Source organism: Bactrocera dorsalis, chromosome 6 (assembly GCF_023373825.1).
Source record: "Bactrocera dorsalis isolate Fly_Bdor chromosome 6, ASM2337382v1, whole genome shotgun sequence".
NCBI lineage: Eukaryota > Metazoa > Arthropoda > Insecta > Diptera > Tephritidae > Bactrocera > Bactrocera dorsalis.
Genome location: NC_064308.1, coordinates 4,862,229 through 4,881,999, shown reverse-complemented (window position 1 = coordinate 4,881,999; position 19,771 = coordinate 4,862,229). Strand labels below are relative to the sequence as shown.

The window sequence follows — 19,771 nt, the reverse complement described above, 5'->3', positions numbered from 1 at the left end:
GAAAACAAAACTGAACAAGTTACTTGAATCATTTTCAGACCTAATCAAAAACTGACTTACACAACTAATGTAAGGGCAGAGATACGAACCTCTTCCGACATTCCGGTCTACTCAAAGTTTTTTCAGTATCCTATGACACTGAAAGACGAAGTAAACAAACAGATAAAAGAACTTCTAGAAGACGGAACAATCCGGCCCTCTAGATCCCCGTATAATTCACCAGTGTGGATCGTACCCAAAAAGGCAAATGCCTTAGGTGAAAAAAAAATATCGCATGGTTATCGATTACCGTAAACTTAACAAAATAACCATTGTAGATAAATATCCCAGTCCTGAAATAAACGAATTACTTACTCAATTAGGGAACAATAAAATATTCTTGGATCATAAAAGTGGTTTTCACCAAATTCAGTTAAAAAACAGCGGCATAGAAAAGACCGCTTTCTCGGTGAATAACGGAAAATACGAGTTTACACGACTCCAATTCGGTCTCAAAGATGCTCCTTCAATTTTCCAACGAGCATTGGATGACATACTTAGAGAACATATTGGGAAAATATGTTTCATTTACATAGACAACAATAAAATATTCTCCGTATTAGATCATAAAAGTGGTTTTCACCAAATTCAGTTAAAAAACAGCAACATAGAAAAGACCGCTTTCTCCGTGAATAACGGAAAATACGAGTTTACACGACTCCAATTCGGTCTCAAAAATGCTCCTTCAATTTTCCAACGAGCATTGGATGACATACTTAGAGAACATATTGGGAAAATATGTTTCATTTACATAGATGGCATCATAATATTTGGCAAAGATGATGATACCCACCTAAAAAACTTGGCCATAGTTTTTCAAACTCTACACGATGCTAATATGAAATGCCAGCTGGATAAATGCGATTTTATGAAAAACAAAGTAGAATTTCTCGGTTTTGTTGTTTCCGATCAAGGAATGGAAACAAACCCTAACAAAGTCGCAGCGATAATGAATTATCCATGCCCTAGAACTCTGATGGATTTAAGATCCTTCCTAGGCCTCTCCGGCTATTACAAAGCCACTTACATCTCTTTTAAGAGGGGAAGATGGACATGTGTCCAAAAGAATGTCATCTAAAAAATTTATTACGCTAGACAAAGAAGCACTAGAATCCTTTAGAAAATTAAAAAGTAGTCTTGTACCAAAAGGCATAATTCTCCGTTACCCAGATTTCAATAAGGAATTCCATTTCACTACTGATGCTTCTAATTTCGCAGTAGGAGCTGTTCTATCACAAGATAACCAGCCTATATCGTTCCTTTCTAGAACACTCTCTAAGGCTGAAGAAAATTATGCGGCTAATGAGAAAGAAATGCTTGCCATTATTTGGGCACTCAAAGCCCTTAAAAATTACCTGTACGGTAAAGCCAAGGTTAAGATCATCAACCCCTAACACACTCTCCGAGCAGTTGGAATGGAAATGCCAGAATTAAGAGATGGAAAGCCTATCTAGAGGAATATGATTATAAAATATTCTATAAACCAGGGAGAGAGAACGTCGTAGCTGACGCACTCTCCAGAATACCAACAGAACAAAGCCATTCAATTGCCTCTACACAGCACAGCGCTGAAAGCTCCAGTCAATATTCAATATTCAAAAACTAAATATTCTTTTATAAAGCAAAAAATCCTGATTTCAAATTCACAATTCCATTCCCCACCTTCCATAGACACGAAATATTCCGACCAGAATACACTTCAAACGAACTAATAGCAGTCCTAAAAACATGCCTTAATCCTTCCTTAATAAATGGTATTTATATAACCCAGGACTAAATGGGAAAAATTCAACTATTTTACCAAAGTCATTTCAGAAGCATTAAAACACGCTACTCACAAACAAAAGTCGAAGATCTGACTACCCAAACCCAACAAGAGGAAGAAATTTTGAAAGCCCATAAAAGAGCTCACCGTAACGCATTAGAAAACAAGCAACAACTTTCAGAAAATTTTTATTTCCCTAGAATGAAGAAAAAAATTGAAAACATAGTTAGACAATGTAAATTCTGTAAAGAATCCAAGTACGATAGACATCCCCGTAATCCTGAGCTTAAAGAAACTCCAATTCCAAAATACCCCAGTCACGTACTACATATTGACATCTACTCAACCGAACGACATCTTGCACTAACGGCAATAGATAAATTTTCCAAACTAGCTCAAGCTCGAATCATTGAATCAAAGGCTACAGAAGATATTAGAACCCCTTTGCGAGATATTGTATTTTATTTCGGAGTCCCTAAACATATTGTTATGGACAACGAAAAATCTTTCAATTCACAGTCCATTAAATTCATGTTAGAACAACTAGGAATAGAAACTTATATTGCTCCACCATACAAAAGCACCGTTAACGGACAAATAGAACGATTTCACTCGACATTATCAGAAATAATGAGGTGTCTTAAAAAAGAATCCATTCATTGAGATTTTAAAGAACTTTTAGACAGGGCAATATACGAATACGTAGGCTGCTATATATATCTCTGACGTAGGCAACACTAAGTGTTGCCAGGTGCAATCTGACATTTCCATTGGAAAGTTTGACATTTTTTAGCATAAAATCACTCAGAACGTTTTGTCATTTAATCGTGAATTGTTTTATTTACAAGGAATTAAAAAATTCATCTCGGCCAAAAAATGGAATTAACTCGTGAACATTTTCGTGCGATCATTTTTCACAACTTTCGACGTGGATTATCACGACAAGAGTGCATTGATGAACTAAAATCTTTGTATGGCTATGAAGCACCATCTTATAGCACTGTGAAAAACTGGTACAACGAATTCAATCGTGGCCGACGCTCGCTCAAAGACGAATTCCGTGAAGGTCGTCCAAAAACAGCCGTTGTGCCAGAAAACATCGATGCCGTCATGTAACATACCTTCAGATAGAGGCATGTCTATGCATTTCTCCCACCAGCATTCATTCGATATTGCATGAACACCTGGCCGTAAAAAGGTTTGTTCTCGTTGGATCCCGCACAATTTGACAATCGCTCAAAAGAAGGCTCGTGTGGATTGGTGTAAAGAAATGCTGAAAAAATACGATCGAGGTGCTTCAAAAGACATTTATAAAATCTTCACAGGTGACGAATCATGGAACTATGCGTATGAGCCCGAAACAAAACAGCAATCGACCGTGTGGGTCCTCCAAGACGAGCCAAATCCAACGAAAAAAAAAACATTCGTTGATAAATATGCCTATTTATATTATTAGGCCAGAAATATATATAGCAACCCTCGTACAATTACTAATTTAATTCAGTCACGAAGAAACGACCATTAGAGGTATTTTACGGTAGGAAAGTAACAACAGATCCAGATCAATATGAAAAGGCTCGACAAGATAACATCGTCAGGCTAAGGACAAAAAGAGACGCAGACTTGTTAAACCATAACAGAAATCGTAAGAAGATAATTAATTATCAACCAGGACAGGTGGTATATGTAAAAGTAAATACCAGGCTTCGATCCTAGCCCCAAGATTTAGAAAGGAAGTAGTACAGGAAAATAAAACACCACTATTTTAACAGAATCAGGAAAAATAATCCATAAAAGCCTTATCAAAACTTAACATTTACAGACCTCAACGGCAAAATTAATACACGTAATAGACCGTAACCGAATTCAAAATGCGCTGGATCAACTATATGATTACACCGAAAATAGTCATCAGAACGAATAAATAAACTCACGTCTATATCAAACGACTAATTCTATACAGAAAAGCAGTTCAGGTAGTTTGCATAATAATATTAGATCATTAAAATACGAAATAGTTAATATTAAATACGCAACGCAATGGGCACGGTTAAATATCACGGATACACTTTTAGTAAATTAGGAAGAGTTAATTGAAATAGAGATCATATAAGAAATAATAATAAAAAAACATGGAAAACCGATAGAAGAAATATGGAGTTTTCTGACGTTTCAATCCTACACAATAAAACTATAATTTTATGCATTGTTAAAATACCAAATCTAGTAGAAACAGAATATCAAAATACACTTGTAAAACCATTAATTAAAAGTAATTAAATTTACATTTAAATACAAAAGAAATATTCCTTAACAAAAACTGTAAATTTGGCGTTCTAAGAAATTGTAAAACCGTACATTAACAAATAGTTAAAACAAAATTGTTAATATAAGTAATTCATATTGTACAGGCGGAAGAACTCGGCGAAGGTACCTTTCTATTAAACAACTACAATGGTAACACTACTTGGAATGGCACAGATCTGCATTTAGAGTGCACCTATACAATAAAACATCTGATGATTCGGTGGTAATCAACAACAAACGGTTCAGCAACTTGGAATCCACCATAATGAAACCAAGAATTGTTCTCGTACAGTTTACACCTAGCGAAACTGAACGATTGAAGATATTATTCCTAGAGGCTCTAGAGTATTACTGTGGTAACCCTTTTTGGCATTGCTCTGACTCTCGTCTTCGGATTGCCCAAATACGAGTAAAATCAACGGCTGAAGTGTATAATAGGGTGGGTCGATTCTGGACTTTTTTCGATTCGGGTTTTCTAATAGTGCGGAAAAGTTGCCTTAGTACTAGACGACCGGCTCTTTAGAGTGTCAGAATAAATGTGTCTTTGTGTGTTTTTCAAAAATACTTATCTTCTTATTTACAAAAATTCTTATCTGTGGGAAAATTCTACAGTGCTGCTTATCCTTTATTACAATCATGTGGCTGCATTTGCATTTAATATTTATTTAGGATCAGTGTTTCTTCTCATATCAATTTTACATATTTTCTGGTTTTCTTAAATAAATGTATTTTCTTATTTACCAGACTATCTTCACACCATCTGTGTTTGATGTTGTTCTTGGGTTAGCATGGGATGTAACTCCTCCCCCCTTAGATACAAAACTCTCCTGAGGTTTGTTTATAATTTCTATTCGCATTTGTTTTCTTAACATATACAAGAGAAGGCTTATTAAAAGTAAAATAGTAATAAAAATTACAAATGAAATTGAATAATTAATTTTCTTATGGTACTTAAGTTCTTCTATTTTTTCTATGTTCTTTAAATGTTCCAGTCTCATTTCTTCAAATGAAATTTTATTTGTAAAATTAGTATCTTCATTTACAGGAAAGTAAAATCTTTGTTGGAATATTTTTACCTTATTAGAGAAAATTTGATTGTTAATTTATAGTGTACAATGTTGGTAGTGTATTAAATAATTTCCTTCCAGTATTACTTTCCTGTGATCACAATCTTGTACTAGCTTAGTATTTTTCAAATTTTTTAATATTAATGTTTCATTGTCAATTTCAATTATTTCTGTTATTTCGTTCTTAATTAATAGACATGTTTTTGTAAAAATACAATGTTTTGAAGTTTTTAATTCATTAAGTGTTTTGTCTTTTTCATATGTATAAGTGTTATTATTGTAATTAAAAACTGTTTCTGAAACGGAAGTAATTTCTCTCATTTGTTCATTTGAAATGGGCTGAATAACTTTTAATTGAGCTGTGCTAAAATTTCGTGGTACTTTTACTATTAAAAGGAGCAGTTTTTCTGCATACTGAATTGCAACTTAAATAGGTCTATTTCGTATATATCAACTTCTTCACTTGTCAAAATTCCCAGATGTAATAATCCATGTTTGGCGGCTGCAATGCTTTCTTGAATATGATCAATTTTTTCTTTAAGGACATGTATTCTTAAGATTTGCTCGTTAAACATGTTGTTTAATGCAGCATCCTTTAGAATTTTATCGTTTCCTCTTTCATAATCTAGTATTTTCCCTGTCTTGTTCTACTGTTGTTTTTAAATATTTAAATGTTTTTCAAAATATTTATTTATTTCAACTTGTTGGTTTAAGATTGTAATAGAATTGTGCATATTTTGAACAATCACCTGTAAGTGATCCTCAATATCCTTTCTATCTATGTCATCCATTGTTCCAAATAAATATTTATTCATTGTCCCAACCAAATTAAATAATCCTCTTTTATGCCTGTTCCCACTAGATTTAGGTATTAAGGTTTTGACTTTTGTTTTAAGGATTAAGAGTTCATTCCTAAGTAAATCGCGATGTAATGGCCTCAAGAGATTTGTATTAAAAGTCATGTTGTTAATTAAATATAAAATTTCATAAGGGTCTATGGCGTGTATTATAAATTCTGATGAAACTACAATTTTCGTTTTGGATGTACTAATTTCCACATATCCGCTGTTTTCATCAATCGGTTGGATGATTAAAATGGACATTGCTGTTGGAGCCATTGTCATTAGTATCAAAAATATTAGTGTCCAGTTGATCTGCAAATTTATTTTCTCTTTTAATATTGGTTATATGTACATTATCTAGTTTAAGCTTCCTATATCGTGGTGCGTTCTTATGACCTACTGCCACATAATTCTTAACAAATGCTTCTTCTTTATTTATTACAACATTTTCTCGTTTTTCATTAAGTTTTTTAATATTGTTTTCTTTTGTTTCTTTAAATTTTTTGAATATTATTTCTTTATTTACTTTCTCATTTTCTATGTAAATTGGTCTTTCCTTAGTTACCGAATGAATCGATTTGTTATACAATTCGATACATCTAAAAATTTTTTCTTGAACTGAGAGAGTCCTATATTCTAATTCAGCAACTCTAAGTTTTTCGCTAATAGTATTATGAAAACGTTCTATATCCGAATTCCCTGTATGACTATTTGGCTTGGTAAAATGAACCTCTATATTTTCTATGTTAAAAAAATCCTTAACATTAACGTTATTAAATTCATTATCAGCTATAACTTTTCTTGGCTTTCCTTTAGTAGAAACATATTGTCTAAGTTTTTCAACAAGAGTCAAACTATTTCTGTTTTCCAAAGGCAATGCCATTGCAAATTTTGAGAATTTATCTATAGTTGTCATGAAAGTTTGCTTTAGGAATGTAAAAGTATCAACATGAACAATATCATTAATTTCAGTAGGAGTTTGTGTTATGTGAAACTTAGGTTTCAACGGATTTCTGTCATACTTTACTTTATTACATATATCGCAATTGTTTGTATATTTTTATATTAACTCTTTTAGTTTTTTAATATATATAAGGTGTTTTAAACCATTATAATTTTCATTTAAGGCAGCATGCTCAGTTTCATATTTGTGGTACTTTGAAATGTACGGATATGCTTCTGTTTCATCTGACAAGTCTTTGGCATGAAATAAACATTTAAAGAATTTGATACTATTGCCAAATATTTCGATTAATTTTATTTTAACTTTGTTGTATTCGGAGTCAGCTATTTCTGAACAAATTCCCGCCTTTTTAGTTTTAACATGTGTCCTTAAGATGTCTACCATGTATTCGCTGCATAAGATTAAAACGAAAGGAACTGCCAATGATATGACCTGTCGTCACGACTTTATTCTTTGCACTAACTTAAATCCGCAATGAGCGGCAATTATATGCCTGCTTGTTCAGTAGGTACATGTACAAAAAGTGCAATGATAATAACTGCACATCAATAAGTAATACAATTTATGTAGGTGCGAATAGATGCGCTTATACTTAATATGTAGATATGTATGTAAACTAATTAGGATTTCGGGAATAGAGCATATGCTAGCGGTGTGCATATATACAGTAGGCAGCAGTCAGCGTCACTAGCATACTTATGTATATACATATGCCTATAAGTCAATAGCTGAATACAAATAACAAAAGAAAGAAGAAATAACGCTACAATCAGGCGATATTTGCTCCATAGGCGTAGCGTATGCAAACTTAGATGGGGGATTATACCCTATACAAAATCTCAATCTCGAACATCCTCCCCGGCTGAACCCTCACGGTTCAGAATTTCTTCGTGTATTCCGGTTAGTCTTACCACCTTTTGTACAGGGCGTTGACAGTGGCGTTTGACGTACATGCCTTCGTCCGTCAACCGATCTCCATTGTATTCTATCGTAATGACGCGGACAAGGCCATCGCTGCCAGGATGGGTGTCCGTGATACGACCCATGCGCCAACAGGCGGGTGGCAAATTCTCATTTCGAATAAGTACGACATCTCCTACTTGGAGGTTTGGTTCAGGCCGCATCCTCTTGCTACGGGCCTGAAGCGAATTTAGATACTCATTTTTCCAAAAATGTTCGAACATTCCTTGCAGGCGCTGCCAATAATGTAAGCGGTTGTGCGGTATATCTGGTAACGGTGGCTCAGGACGGCAATTGATTGGTCGGCCAATTATGAAATCACCTGGGGTTAAGGCTAGTCCTCCTTCGGGGTCATCATGTAAGGCTACAATTGGTCGAGAGTTAAGACAAGCTTCAATTCTTGTCAATAGCGTTAAAAGCTCATGATATCGCAATGACTGTTGGCCCATAATGCGAAGTAGATGCTTCTTGGCCGAGCGGACCGCTGCTTCCCAGATGCCACCATGATGTGGCGCAGCGGGGGTAATGAACTTCCATTGAGTACCAACATAAGCAACGTGCTGTTGCGCGTATGAGGATACCCATTCCTTCACATCTTCACGCATCTGTTTATCAGCGCCCACAAACTGGGTACCGTTGTCGCTGAAGAGCTTGGCACAAATACCGCGGCGACTAATAAATCGGTCGTAAACGTCTATGAAGGATCTCGTACTCAAATCCTCAGCAAGTTCTATATGGACTGCTCGTGAGGCCATACAGACGAATATAGCAGCATATGTCTTAGATGTTGTAGTTGATCTTCTACTACCAATGCGGACATGGAACGGACCACAATAATCTAGGCCGCTGTTTGAAAAAACTGGAGCCACAAGTACCCGTTCACGGGGTAACGAAGCCATTTGTTGATTCTGGAGAATACGTTGATGTCTCCGACACACGGTACATTTCCATATGTACGCCTTCACTTGCGAGCGCGCGTGAATTATCCAAAACCGTCGTCGCAGGTACTGTAACATTTGCTGGATGCCACCATGAAGACATCGTCTGTGGGAATCAGCAATTAATAAGTTAGCAAATGATCCCTTGGGAATAATCATTGGATGTCGTTGTTCATTAGATATTTCTGCATTTCGGAGACGCCCGCCGACTCGCAAAATGCTTTCATGATCCACATATGGATTGAGGGCTAATAGGTGATTTCGACTGTCTAACCTGGAATTTGATTTCAGAGCATTAATTTCTCGTCTATATGCCTTACCTTGAGCTTGTTTAACAGTTAGAAGCAGAGCCCATTCGTATTCTTCTGCGGTCACAATATTCGACCTCTTACCCTTGTAACGTGGCAGAAAACGTCTTAATCGCGCTGTTGTATTGAGAACACGACTAAGTATGCTAAGTTTCTCAATGAGGGGGATTTGGCGACCATTCGAAGAAGTCATAAGACATTGGTGATCATCCTGGCGAGTTGTTATAAGAGTACGAAAATGTTGACATTCTAGGGTCTGTGCCTGGAGTTGCTCCTCCGTTAGTTCTGGCACAACTGGATCGTTTTCGATGCATATATAACGAGAAGGTGGACCTGTCCACCATAGCGGATGATGCAGAAGGCTTGCAGGCGTAATTCCTCGACTTGCACAATCGGCCGGATTGTACTCGGAGCGAATGTGTCGCCAACATTCTACCTTGGTGTGGGCCTGGATGTATGCAACTCGATTACCGACGAACTGTTTCAAAACTGAAGGTTGTTTATGAATCCAATGTAAAACGATAGTTGAATCACTCCAGAGTGTGTAAGGGACGTTGTCTAAACGGAGCGCCTTTTGCACATGACGTAGAGTGAATACCAGCAGGTGGGCAGCACAAAGTTCCAAGCGTGGTATAGTAATCTCTTTCACAGGTGCCACCTTGGTTTTTGCAGTAACAAGTGTCATATTGGAATAATCTCCTTGGGCGCCACTATTCACGTAGATAACCGCAGCATACGCCTTCGAACTAGCGTCACAGAAGCCATGAAGTGTACAAAATGCATGAGGTGACATGCCTAACCAACGCGGTACACGCATTCGCGTTAGTTCTTCAAGACCATTTCGAAATTCGAGCCACTGGTCTTGTAATTCCACAGGTAGTGGAGTGTCCCAGTTAAGATCCTTCCTCCACAGGGTTTGAATGAACATTTTGGCCAGAACTACAGCTGGCGCTAGTATACCAATCGGGTCATACAGCCTTGCAACGTCACTTAAGATACTACGCTTTGTGGATAGTGTATGTGAGTCCTCAATTCTCACCTTAAAAAACAGCTCATCGCTCAACGGATTCCAATGTAAGCCTAACACAGTGGCGTTGGAATCGCATAATTCAATTTCTACTTCAGATTTCCCTGGATCGGTGATAGCATGAAGTGCTCTGGCGCAGTTCGAGTTCCATTTGTCAAGAATGAAGTGACCTTGACGAAGGATCGTATTGACATCATGAGCACAACTAACAGCTTCCAACAGAGAGTCAAAACTTTCCAAATAGTCGTCGACGTAAAATCCATCAAGGATACTGTTTCTTGCCCTAGAAGCCCGGTTTTCGTCCTCCACAATGTTGTAGTTATCTACAGCACATTGGCGTAAGGAGCGGATCGCATTGTATGGACTGCTTGTCATTCCATATGTTACTGTTGCCAACTCGAAGCTACGTAGTGGTTCGACTGGTGACTCCCGCCACAAGATGCGTTGCCATTTACGATGCAAGGGGTTGATCTCAACCTGTCGAAACATCTTCTTGACATCGGCTGTTATAGCTATTCGATAACGTCGAAACCGATGAAGAATATCAATCAAATTGTCTTGCAGCTGTGGTCCCGAAAACTGAGTGTCGTTCAATGACACTCCACTTGTGGTTTTGCAGGACGCGTTGAATACCACACGAAATTTCCCTGTTACCGCATGATGGGGTATGTAATAGCATTGCGTCGGGTCGAAGCAATCGTCTTCCACGGGATTCATATGACCGAGTGCTATGTACTCTTGCATAAACGTGATGTATTTGTTGCGAAGTTCAGGGTCACCAGCTAATTTTCGCTCAAGATGAAAAAACTGACGGCGCGCTGCTTGATATGAATCTCCTAACACTGGAGCATTCGGAAGAAACGGTATTTGTACACTATAGCGTCCACTCGCTGTGCGACGTACAGTGTCAATGAAAATCCGTTCACAAGAGTCTACCGAGAGTTCGTCGGCAGGACCATTGTCCTCAACCTGCCAGAACCTCTGCAGTAGTTTATCCAGTTGCTGATCGCCTATACATTTACTGACAGTTAGAGTATGCGTCAAATGATTTGGAGTATTGACCATCGCAGGGCCAAACACAACCCAACCGAGGCGGGTACAGAGCGCGCACGGTTCGTCATGGAGCCCCGCAGCAATCCCATCGGCAATTAAAGCGGGCCAAATATCTGCGCCAATAAGTAGATCAATTTTGGCAGGAGTACCAAATGTTGGATCGGCAAGCTGGAGTCCAGAAAGGTGATCCCAGGCGGAGGAGTCGACCTTGCATATTGGTGTCATAGTCGTAATCGATTGTAGGATGTAGACTTCAAATTGCATCGAGAAAGTCTCGTCAACGAGGGATCTCAATCGTACAGTTGTGGAACCCTTTGTGTACGTGGCTGCATTGGCGCCTATACCTTCTACTCGGATCTGCCCCGGAGTTCTACGAAGATTCAGAATTTTAAACATGGATTCACTGAGAAAGCTCACCTGAGATCCGATGTCGCATAATGCACGGCATTCATAAGGCCTCCCATGGCAATCCGAAAGGAGCACCTTAGCCGTCGCAAGTAAAATGGTCCGGTCATCTTGCGCAACTAATGACTGGACCTCATCTAATTGTCATTGCTGGCGGGAATACACTTGCGGTCCGGTAGAAGTGTGGTTCGCCGCAGCACCTGAGTTAATTGTTGATGTAGAGCTAGGCGTTGTTACCGAAGCTGCTGATGATGGTGATACACTCGTATCCGCTATATTTTCCACAGGTCTTGTACCGGTACGTCGGCAAAGTAGCGTGTTATGCCCTTGCTGACAAAACGAGCATGCACCAGAAGAACACTGGCGGACGGTATGTCCTGATCGTAGACAATTGAAGCATACTGCTAAACGCCTTACCCGTTCCCAGCGTTCAGAGACTTGCATGTTCCGAAACTGAAGACACCTTATTAGACGATGATTACCTGAGCACTGAGGGCAACCAACATTGGCGGGGGGGGCGGTTGTACATTGAGTATTATTCGTGGCGCCCACGTGCGCCTTAACTGCACGAGAGGCGAAACGCCTAAACAACGGTTGTGTGCTAACGGTTTGTGGTGCAACGGTAATGTTGTTGGCACGTCGTTCGAGAAATAGCAGCAAATCTTCCAACTTCGGTATGCTCACGGATGTGAGGCTCATTCCCCATTCATTTCGCGATGTTGTTGGTAACTTGGGCAAAAGTACAGGAACTGCTATCGCATCCCAGTGGTGCACTGGAATGTCCATCACGGCAAGTGCACGAAATGAATTGCGCACACAATCAACGATCGATCGCAGCGTATTCGAAGACTCTGCTGGGTTGTTGGGTAGATCAAGAAAGAGTTGCACGTGCGTTTCTGCCAGTAGGCGAGGATTATCATAACGGCGTTTTAGCTCGGACCACACCTCGTGGTAGCCACCGGTATACAATCCTCCAATCATGGGAACACTTTCTTGATCGACACACTGGCGTAGCTTACCCAATTTATAGGCAGGATCCAGGTCCGTTCGATTATGAACCATTGGTTCAAATAGGTCTTTGAATGCCAACCAACTCGTTGGTTTTCCGTCAAATCGTGGAATTGATACCGGATCCAGGCGCATGTCTGCCACGTGATTTATTGTCGATGATGCAACCTGGACGGCAGTCTGGGGATTTAAACGGCGTTGCAGCGTGACACACAACGTGGTGTACAAAGATTCTGTTGTCGCAAACAATTCTTCGTGAGATGCAATTTCGTTTTCCTTCGCCTTGCTGACCAGATCAAAGTGGTGATGTATAAAGCGATCAAAGTGTTGATTTACTCGGCTGAGTAAAACTTCACACTCTACATTATCCGGATTGAAATCTGCATTTTGGATTTCTTTCCCAAGGCGCACAATTGCAGCGTGTGCCGATGCACGTAAATTCAACGAGGCCATTTCACTTAACACTCAAAACAGGTGGTCGCAGTTCCTCACAGGAGGCACCAAAAATGTATAAGATTAAAACGAAAGGAACTGCCAATGATATGACCTGTCGTCACGACTTTATTCTTTGCACTAACTTAAATCCGCAATGAGCGGCAATTATATGCCTGCTTGTTCAGTAGGTACATGTACAAAAAGTGCAATGATAATAACTGCACATCAATAAGTAATACAATTTATGTAGGTGCGAATAGATGCGCTTATACTTAATATGTAGATATGTATGTAAACTAATTAGGATTTCGGGAATAGAGCATATGCTAGCGGTGTGCATATATACAGTAGGCAGCAGTCAGCGTCACTAGCATACTTATGTATATACATATGCCTATAAGTCAATAGCTGAATACAAATAACAAAAGAAAGAAGAAATAACGCTACAATCAGGCGATATTTGCTCCATAGGCGTAGCGTATGCAAACTTAGATGGGGGATTATACCCTATACAAAATCTCAATCTCGAACATTCGCTATTAATGTCATCTTGGCTAATGTAAATCTTAAGATTTTTACCTATTTTTTCAGTGTCTCTTACTTTATGTTCACATAAAATAATTTGAGTCTGAAAACGATTGATGACAGATTCAAGTGTAGGGATATGGTCATTTAATTCTTCTACTTGAGAGTGAATTGTAGCTGCTGTACTAATGGCAGATTTCTCCAGAATCTCCATAATCTGCTAAGAAAGTCGGTCAATGTATTTTCTTTGCCTTTTATATATTGAATACATATATCGTATTCTCCAAGTTTCAGAAGCCACCTTTGTAATCAAGGTTATGACTTTTCTTTTATATTTTGTTTGTAACCACTTAAGTGGTAAATGATCTGTTAAAAGATCGAATTGCCTACCATAAATGCAGGGTCTAAAATAATTAACTTCCCCTACTTAGGGTTGTGCGCTGGGTTTGGGACCCGCCACGTAAAAAAACACCCCCAATGAAAAAGCAAACACAGCCTCGGATGAGAGACCCCCCTTTTGATGACGACCATGGCAAACGAAATAAGGACTATGATTTGAGGGCATGCACCTGGAATGTCCGGTCCCTTAATTGGGAAGGTGCCGCTGCCCAGCTGGTTGATGTCCTCGTAAAGATAAAGGCTGACATCACCGCCGTCCAAGAAATGCGATGGACGGGACAAGGACAGAGACGAGTAGGTCCTTGTGACATTTACTACAGTGGCCATATAAAGGAGCGCAAGTTTGGTGTTGGATTCGTGGTGGGAGAGAGACTCCGTCGCCGAGTACTATCATTCACTCCGGAGAATGAACGTCTAGCCACAATTCACATCAAAGCGAGGTTCTTCAACATATCGCTGATTTGCGCCCACGCCCCGACGGAAGAGAAGGACGATGTGACCAAAGATGCTTTTTATGAGTGCTTGGAGCGCACTTATGAGAGATGCCCCCGCCACGATGTCAAAATCGTGCTTGGCGACTTCAACGCCAGGGTGGGCAAAGAAGTTATCTTTGGCACTACGGTCGGTAAATTCAGCCTCCACGAGGAAACATCCCCAAATGGGTTGAGGCTGATCGACTTCGCCGGGGCCCGAAATATGGTTATCTGTAGTACTAGATTCCAGCATAAGAAGATACATCAAGCTACCTGGCTGTCTCCGGATCGAAAAACCACCAACCAGATCGATCATGTTGTGATAGACGGAAGACACGTCTCCAGTGTTTTAGATGTGCGTGCGCTCCGAGGTCCTAACATCGACTCGGACCACTATCTTGTTGCAGCCAAGATTCGCACCCGCCTCTGTGCAGCAAAAAACGTACGTAAACAAACACAAGGAAGGTTCGACGTCGAGAAGCTGCAATCACAACAGACAGCCGAACGATTTTCTACTCGGCTTGCACTCCTGCTCTCTGAGAGCACTCATCAACAACTCGGTATAAGGGAACTGTGGGACGGCATTTCAAACTCCTTACGTACAGCTGCAACCGAAACCATTGGTTTTCGGAAAGTGCAAAAGAACAGCTGGTACGACGAGGAGTGCAGTGTCGCAGCGGAGAGAAAACAAGCTGCCTACCTCGCGACGTTACGATCGACCACAACACTTGCGGGATGGGATAGATACCGAGAGTTGAAGAGGGAAGCGAGACGCATTTGCAGACAGAAGAAGAAAGAGGCCGAAATGCGTGAGTACGAACAGCTTGATAAGCTGGCCGACAGGGGTAATGCTCGAAAATTCTACGAAAAAATGCGGCGACTTACAGAAGGTTTCAAGACCGGAGCATACTCCTGTAGAACCCCCAAAGGTGATCTAGCCACCGATGCCCAGAGCATACTTAGATTATGGAGGGAACACTTCTCCAGCCTGCTGAATGGCAGCGAACACATAGCATCAGGAGAAGGCGAACCCGATTCCCCAATCGATGACGATGGAGCAGACGTTCCATTGCCCGGCCATGACGAAGTTCGAATAGCAGTTGCCCGCCTGAAGAACAACAAAGCGGCAGGGGCCGACGGATTGCCGGCCGAGCTATTCAAACACGGCGGCGAAGAACTGATAAGGAGCATGCATCAGCTTCTTTGCAAAATATGGTCGGATGAGAGCATGCCCAACGATTGGAATTTAAGTGTGCTATGCCCAATCCATAAAAAAGGAGACCCCACAATCTGCGCCAACTACCGTGGGATTAGCCTCCTCAACATCGCGTACAAGGTTCTATCGAGCGTATTGTGTGAAAGATTAAAGCCCACCGTCAACAAACTGATTGGACCTTATCAGTGTGGCTTCAGACCTGGTAAATCAACAACCGACCAGATATTCACCATGCGCCAAATCTTGGAAAAGACCCGTGAAAGGAGAATCGACACTCACCACCTATTCGTCGATTTCAAAGCTGCTTTCGACAGCACGAAAAGGAGCTGCCTTTATGCCGCGATGTCTGAATTTGGTATCCCCGCAAAACTAATACGGCTGTGTAAACTGACGTTGAGCAACACGAAAAGCTCCATCAGGATCGGGAAGGACCTCTCCGAGCCGTTCGATACCAAACGAGGTTTCAGACAAGACGACTCCCTATCGTGCGACTTTTTCAATCTGCTGCTGGAGAAAATTATTAGAGCTGCAGAACTGAATCGAGCAGGTATAATCTTTTATAAGAGTGTACAGCTGCTGGCGTATGCCGATGATATTGATATCATCGGTCTCAACACTCGCGCCGTTAGTTCTGCTTTCTCCAGACTGAACAAGGAAGCAACGCAAATGGGTCTGGCCGTGAACGAGGGCATGGCGAAATATCTCCTGTCATCAAACAAACAGTCGTCGCACTCGCGACTTGGCACTCACGTCACTGTTGACAGTCATAACTTTGAAGTTGTAGATAATTTCGTCTACTTAGGAACCAGCATTAACGCCACCAACAATGTCAGCCTAGAAATCCAACGCAGGATTACTCTTGCCAACAGGTGCTACTTCGGACTGAGTAGGAAATTGAAAAGTAAAGTCCTCTCTCGACGAACAAAAACCAAACTCTATAAGTCGCTCATAATTCCCGTCCTGCTATATGGTGCAGAGGCTTGGACGATGACAACAACCGATGAGTCGACGTTGCGAGTTTTCGAGAGAAAAGTTCTGCGGAAGATTTATGGTCCTTTGCGCGTTGGCCACGGCGAATACCGCATCCGATGGAACGATGAGCTGTACGAGATATACGACGACATCGACATAGTTCAGCGAATTAAAAGACAGCGGCTACGCTGGCTAGGTCATGTTGTACGGATGGATGAAAACACTCCAGCTCTGAAAGTATTCGACGCAGTACCCGCCGCGGGAAGCAGAGGAAGAGGAAGACCTCCACTCCGGTTCCCTTTCTGTTGTGCTATATTTCTTCTCATGTTCATTAAGTGTCCTGCTAGCATAGCAAATGGAATGGCCATCTTGCATCAATACGGCACCAATTGCAAAATTGCTAGCATCAGTTACAACTTTAAATTTCTTTTCGAAATTGGAATATTTTAATATTGGATCGTTAACTAAAAGTATTTTTAGTGTATAAAAAACGGCTACAAATTTTTGATCTTTACTATTAATACGAACTCCCTTTTTAAGAAATTTTGTCATGCCAATAGCAATTTTAGCGTAATCTTTAATGAATTTCCTATAATATCCTGTTGCTCCTAAGAAAGATTTAATTTGCTTCACTGTTTCTGGAAGCTTTAATTTTTGAATTGCTTCTATTTTATTAGGGTTCGGTTTAAATCCTTCTGTAGTTAAAATGTGACCAAGATATTCAGTAGTCTTAGCAAAAAAATTGCATTTATCGATTTGAATTTTTAAACAGTGTTCTCTTAATTTTTTAAGAACTTTTTCTATACTTTCCTTATGTTCTTGAAAAGAGGAACTAAATATGAGAGTATTATCTAAATAAACAACGCATATTTTATTAATGTATTCTCTTAAGACAAAGTTCATTAATCTTTGGAAAGTGGCTGGGCCGTTCTTTAGACCAAATGGCATTCTTATGAATTCATAATGACCTAATGATGTAGAAAATGCAGTTTTTTTTCTATCACATTCTTTTATAAGAATTTATGTCGCTTGACCTAATTTTCCAGATATGCTATCTGTATTTGGAATTGGGAATTTATCAGATATAGTTATTTTATTAAGAGCCCTGTAATCTATTACTATTCTCCATTTCTTTTTACCACAATTATCTATTTTCTTTGGGACAATCCAAAGTGGTAAATTGTACGGGGAGCAGCTTTCTTTAATTATTCCCTGGTCCAGCATTTCTTTAATTTGTTTGGTTATCTCCTCCTCGTGTATTTGAGGGTATTTATAAATTTTTGAATATACAGGCTTTTTAGTTGTTGTAACGATTTCATGTTTTACCTCATGAGCATGGGTTAGCTGTTCATTTTCTCTAAATATAAGGTCATTATTTTTCCATATTATTTCCTTTAACATTTTTCTTTCTACAGTATTCATATCGGGCCTTTCTAGGATTGAAAAGTCTTTCTCAATGGGTTCAATTGAATGAATTTCTTCCTTAACAAACGGGCATGGATTCAAAAATTGAATTTTATTGCCATTAATACAAATGTAATTTTTTTCAAAATTAATTATTGCATTTAATGGTCTCAAAACATTCTGCCCTATTAAGCAGTCGAATTTTCTATTAAAAAATGGTGTTAAATGCCAATGCACGAAGTTTTCACTATTGAATTCCGTAGGCAAGGGAGTTTTCACTTCTTCAGTAATGAAAAATTCACCACTCATTGTTTTTAATTTAATGGGATTTTCTAATTTATTTTTCCTAAATCCTAAATCTACTTTACTATTTAAAACTGAAGTTGTTGAACCGGTGTCGATTAATCTATTTCTACCTATAGTTAGTTCTACTATTGGTAGCTCCTCCCCCGGGCTGGTGACCGAAAAATTTTCGCCCTGATTGTAATCCCTATGGTCTACTTCTATGGGCACAGGCCTTTGACTTCTATTGCTATTCGTACTCTGTTGTGAATAGCTATTTCGTGATGCTTGTTGTGGGTTATTATTATTATTCATTCTACTATAATTTCCCCAAAAACGTTGTTGCGTTGCAAAAGAAGGCTGAGGATTACTAGCATGTACCCTAATGTTTGTAATTATTTTGTGAGGGGTAATAACGCTGCCCATAGTTACTATCTTTATTTTTATTTTGCTGGATTAATCCAGTATCCTCTAAGCAATAAAAAGCTTCCCTTAGTTTTCTAATATCCCTACTCAAAATTATGGAGGACAAATGAGGACTAATTCCGTTTAAGAAGGTTTTTAGAAAAAATGCCTCGTTGGCTTCCGGTGAAAAGGCTATGGGTTTCTCATTATTTAAATTGTATTTAAAATTAGTTTTATCTAAAATATCCCTTAATTTTACAAAATATTCACTTACATTGTAGTGCTTAACGTTGATTGCCTGGTGGTACAGACTCCTGTAGCTCTCCTTTACCCCGAAGTTCCGGATGAGTTCCTCCTTTATGTCGTCCCACATCGGTGTGCTTCCTAAAGGTCGGACTACCTTTAGGGCGTCTCCATTTATTTTCGTTAGTACGTAGCGTTGAATAACAAATTCCTTTAACGATGGGTTATCGTTAAAGAGGCAGAGTATGGCCTCCACTTCTCTTATAAATGAGGATAGGTCGTAACTATCACTTCCGTTGAATGGCCTTATTCTCGAAGCTTCTTTCAGGAGCTCGGAGCTGTTAATAGTGACCATGGTGATGTTCGAATTTCCTTCTTTTTTTTATAAAAACTGTTTTAAGGCCTCGGAAATGCCTTATTTTTATTTTTAAAATGGATTTTGTTTTTTTTTTTTCTTTTTTTTATGTGTGGATTTTCTTCGGAAAATCCGAGCGACCCGTTTGACTAATCTTAAGATTATGTCAGACGTTTATCGACTGCGCCAATTACAAAGCAATTTTAGACGACCGGCTCTTTAGAGTGTCAGAATAAATGTGTCTCTTTATTTCAAAGATTTTCTCGCTTTTATAGTTTTACAAAAATACTTATCTTCTAATTTACAAAAATTCTTATCTGTGGGAAAATTCCACAGTGCTGCTTATACTTTATTACTATCATATGGCTGCATTTGCATT

At 39.4% G+C, this 19,771-nt stretch overlaps 1 protein-coding gene across 1 annotated transcript; it reads right to left on the bottom strand.

Moving 5' to 3' along the window:
- Nucleotides 1–7,395: 7,395 nt before the first annotated feature.
- Nucleotides 7,396–11,658, bottom strand: LOC125779097 (uncharacterized). The gene has a single exon (XM_049459566.1). The coding sequence runs from the start codon at nt 11,532–11,534 to the stop codon at nt 7,824–7,826; it is 3,711 nt and encodes a 1,236-aa protein (XP_049315523.1). The 5' UTR covers nt 11,535–11,658; the 3' UTR covers nt 7,396–7,823.
- Between the last annotated feature and the right edge of the window lie 8,113 nt (nt 11,659–19,771).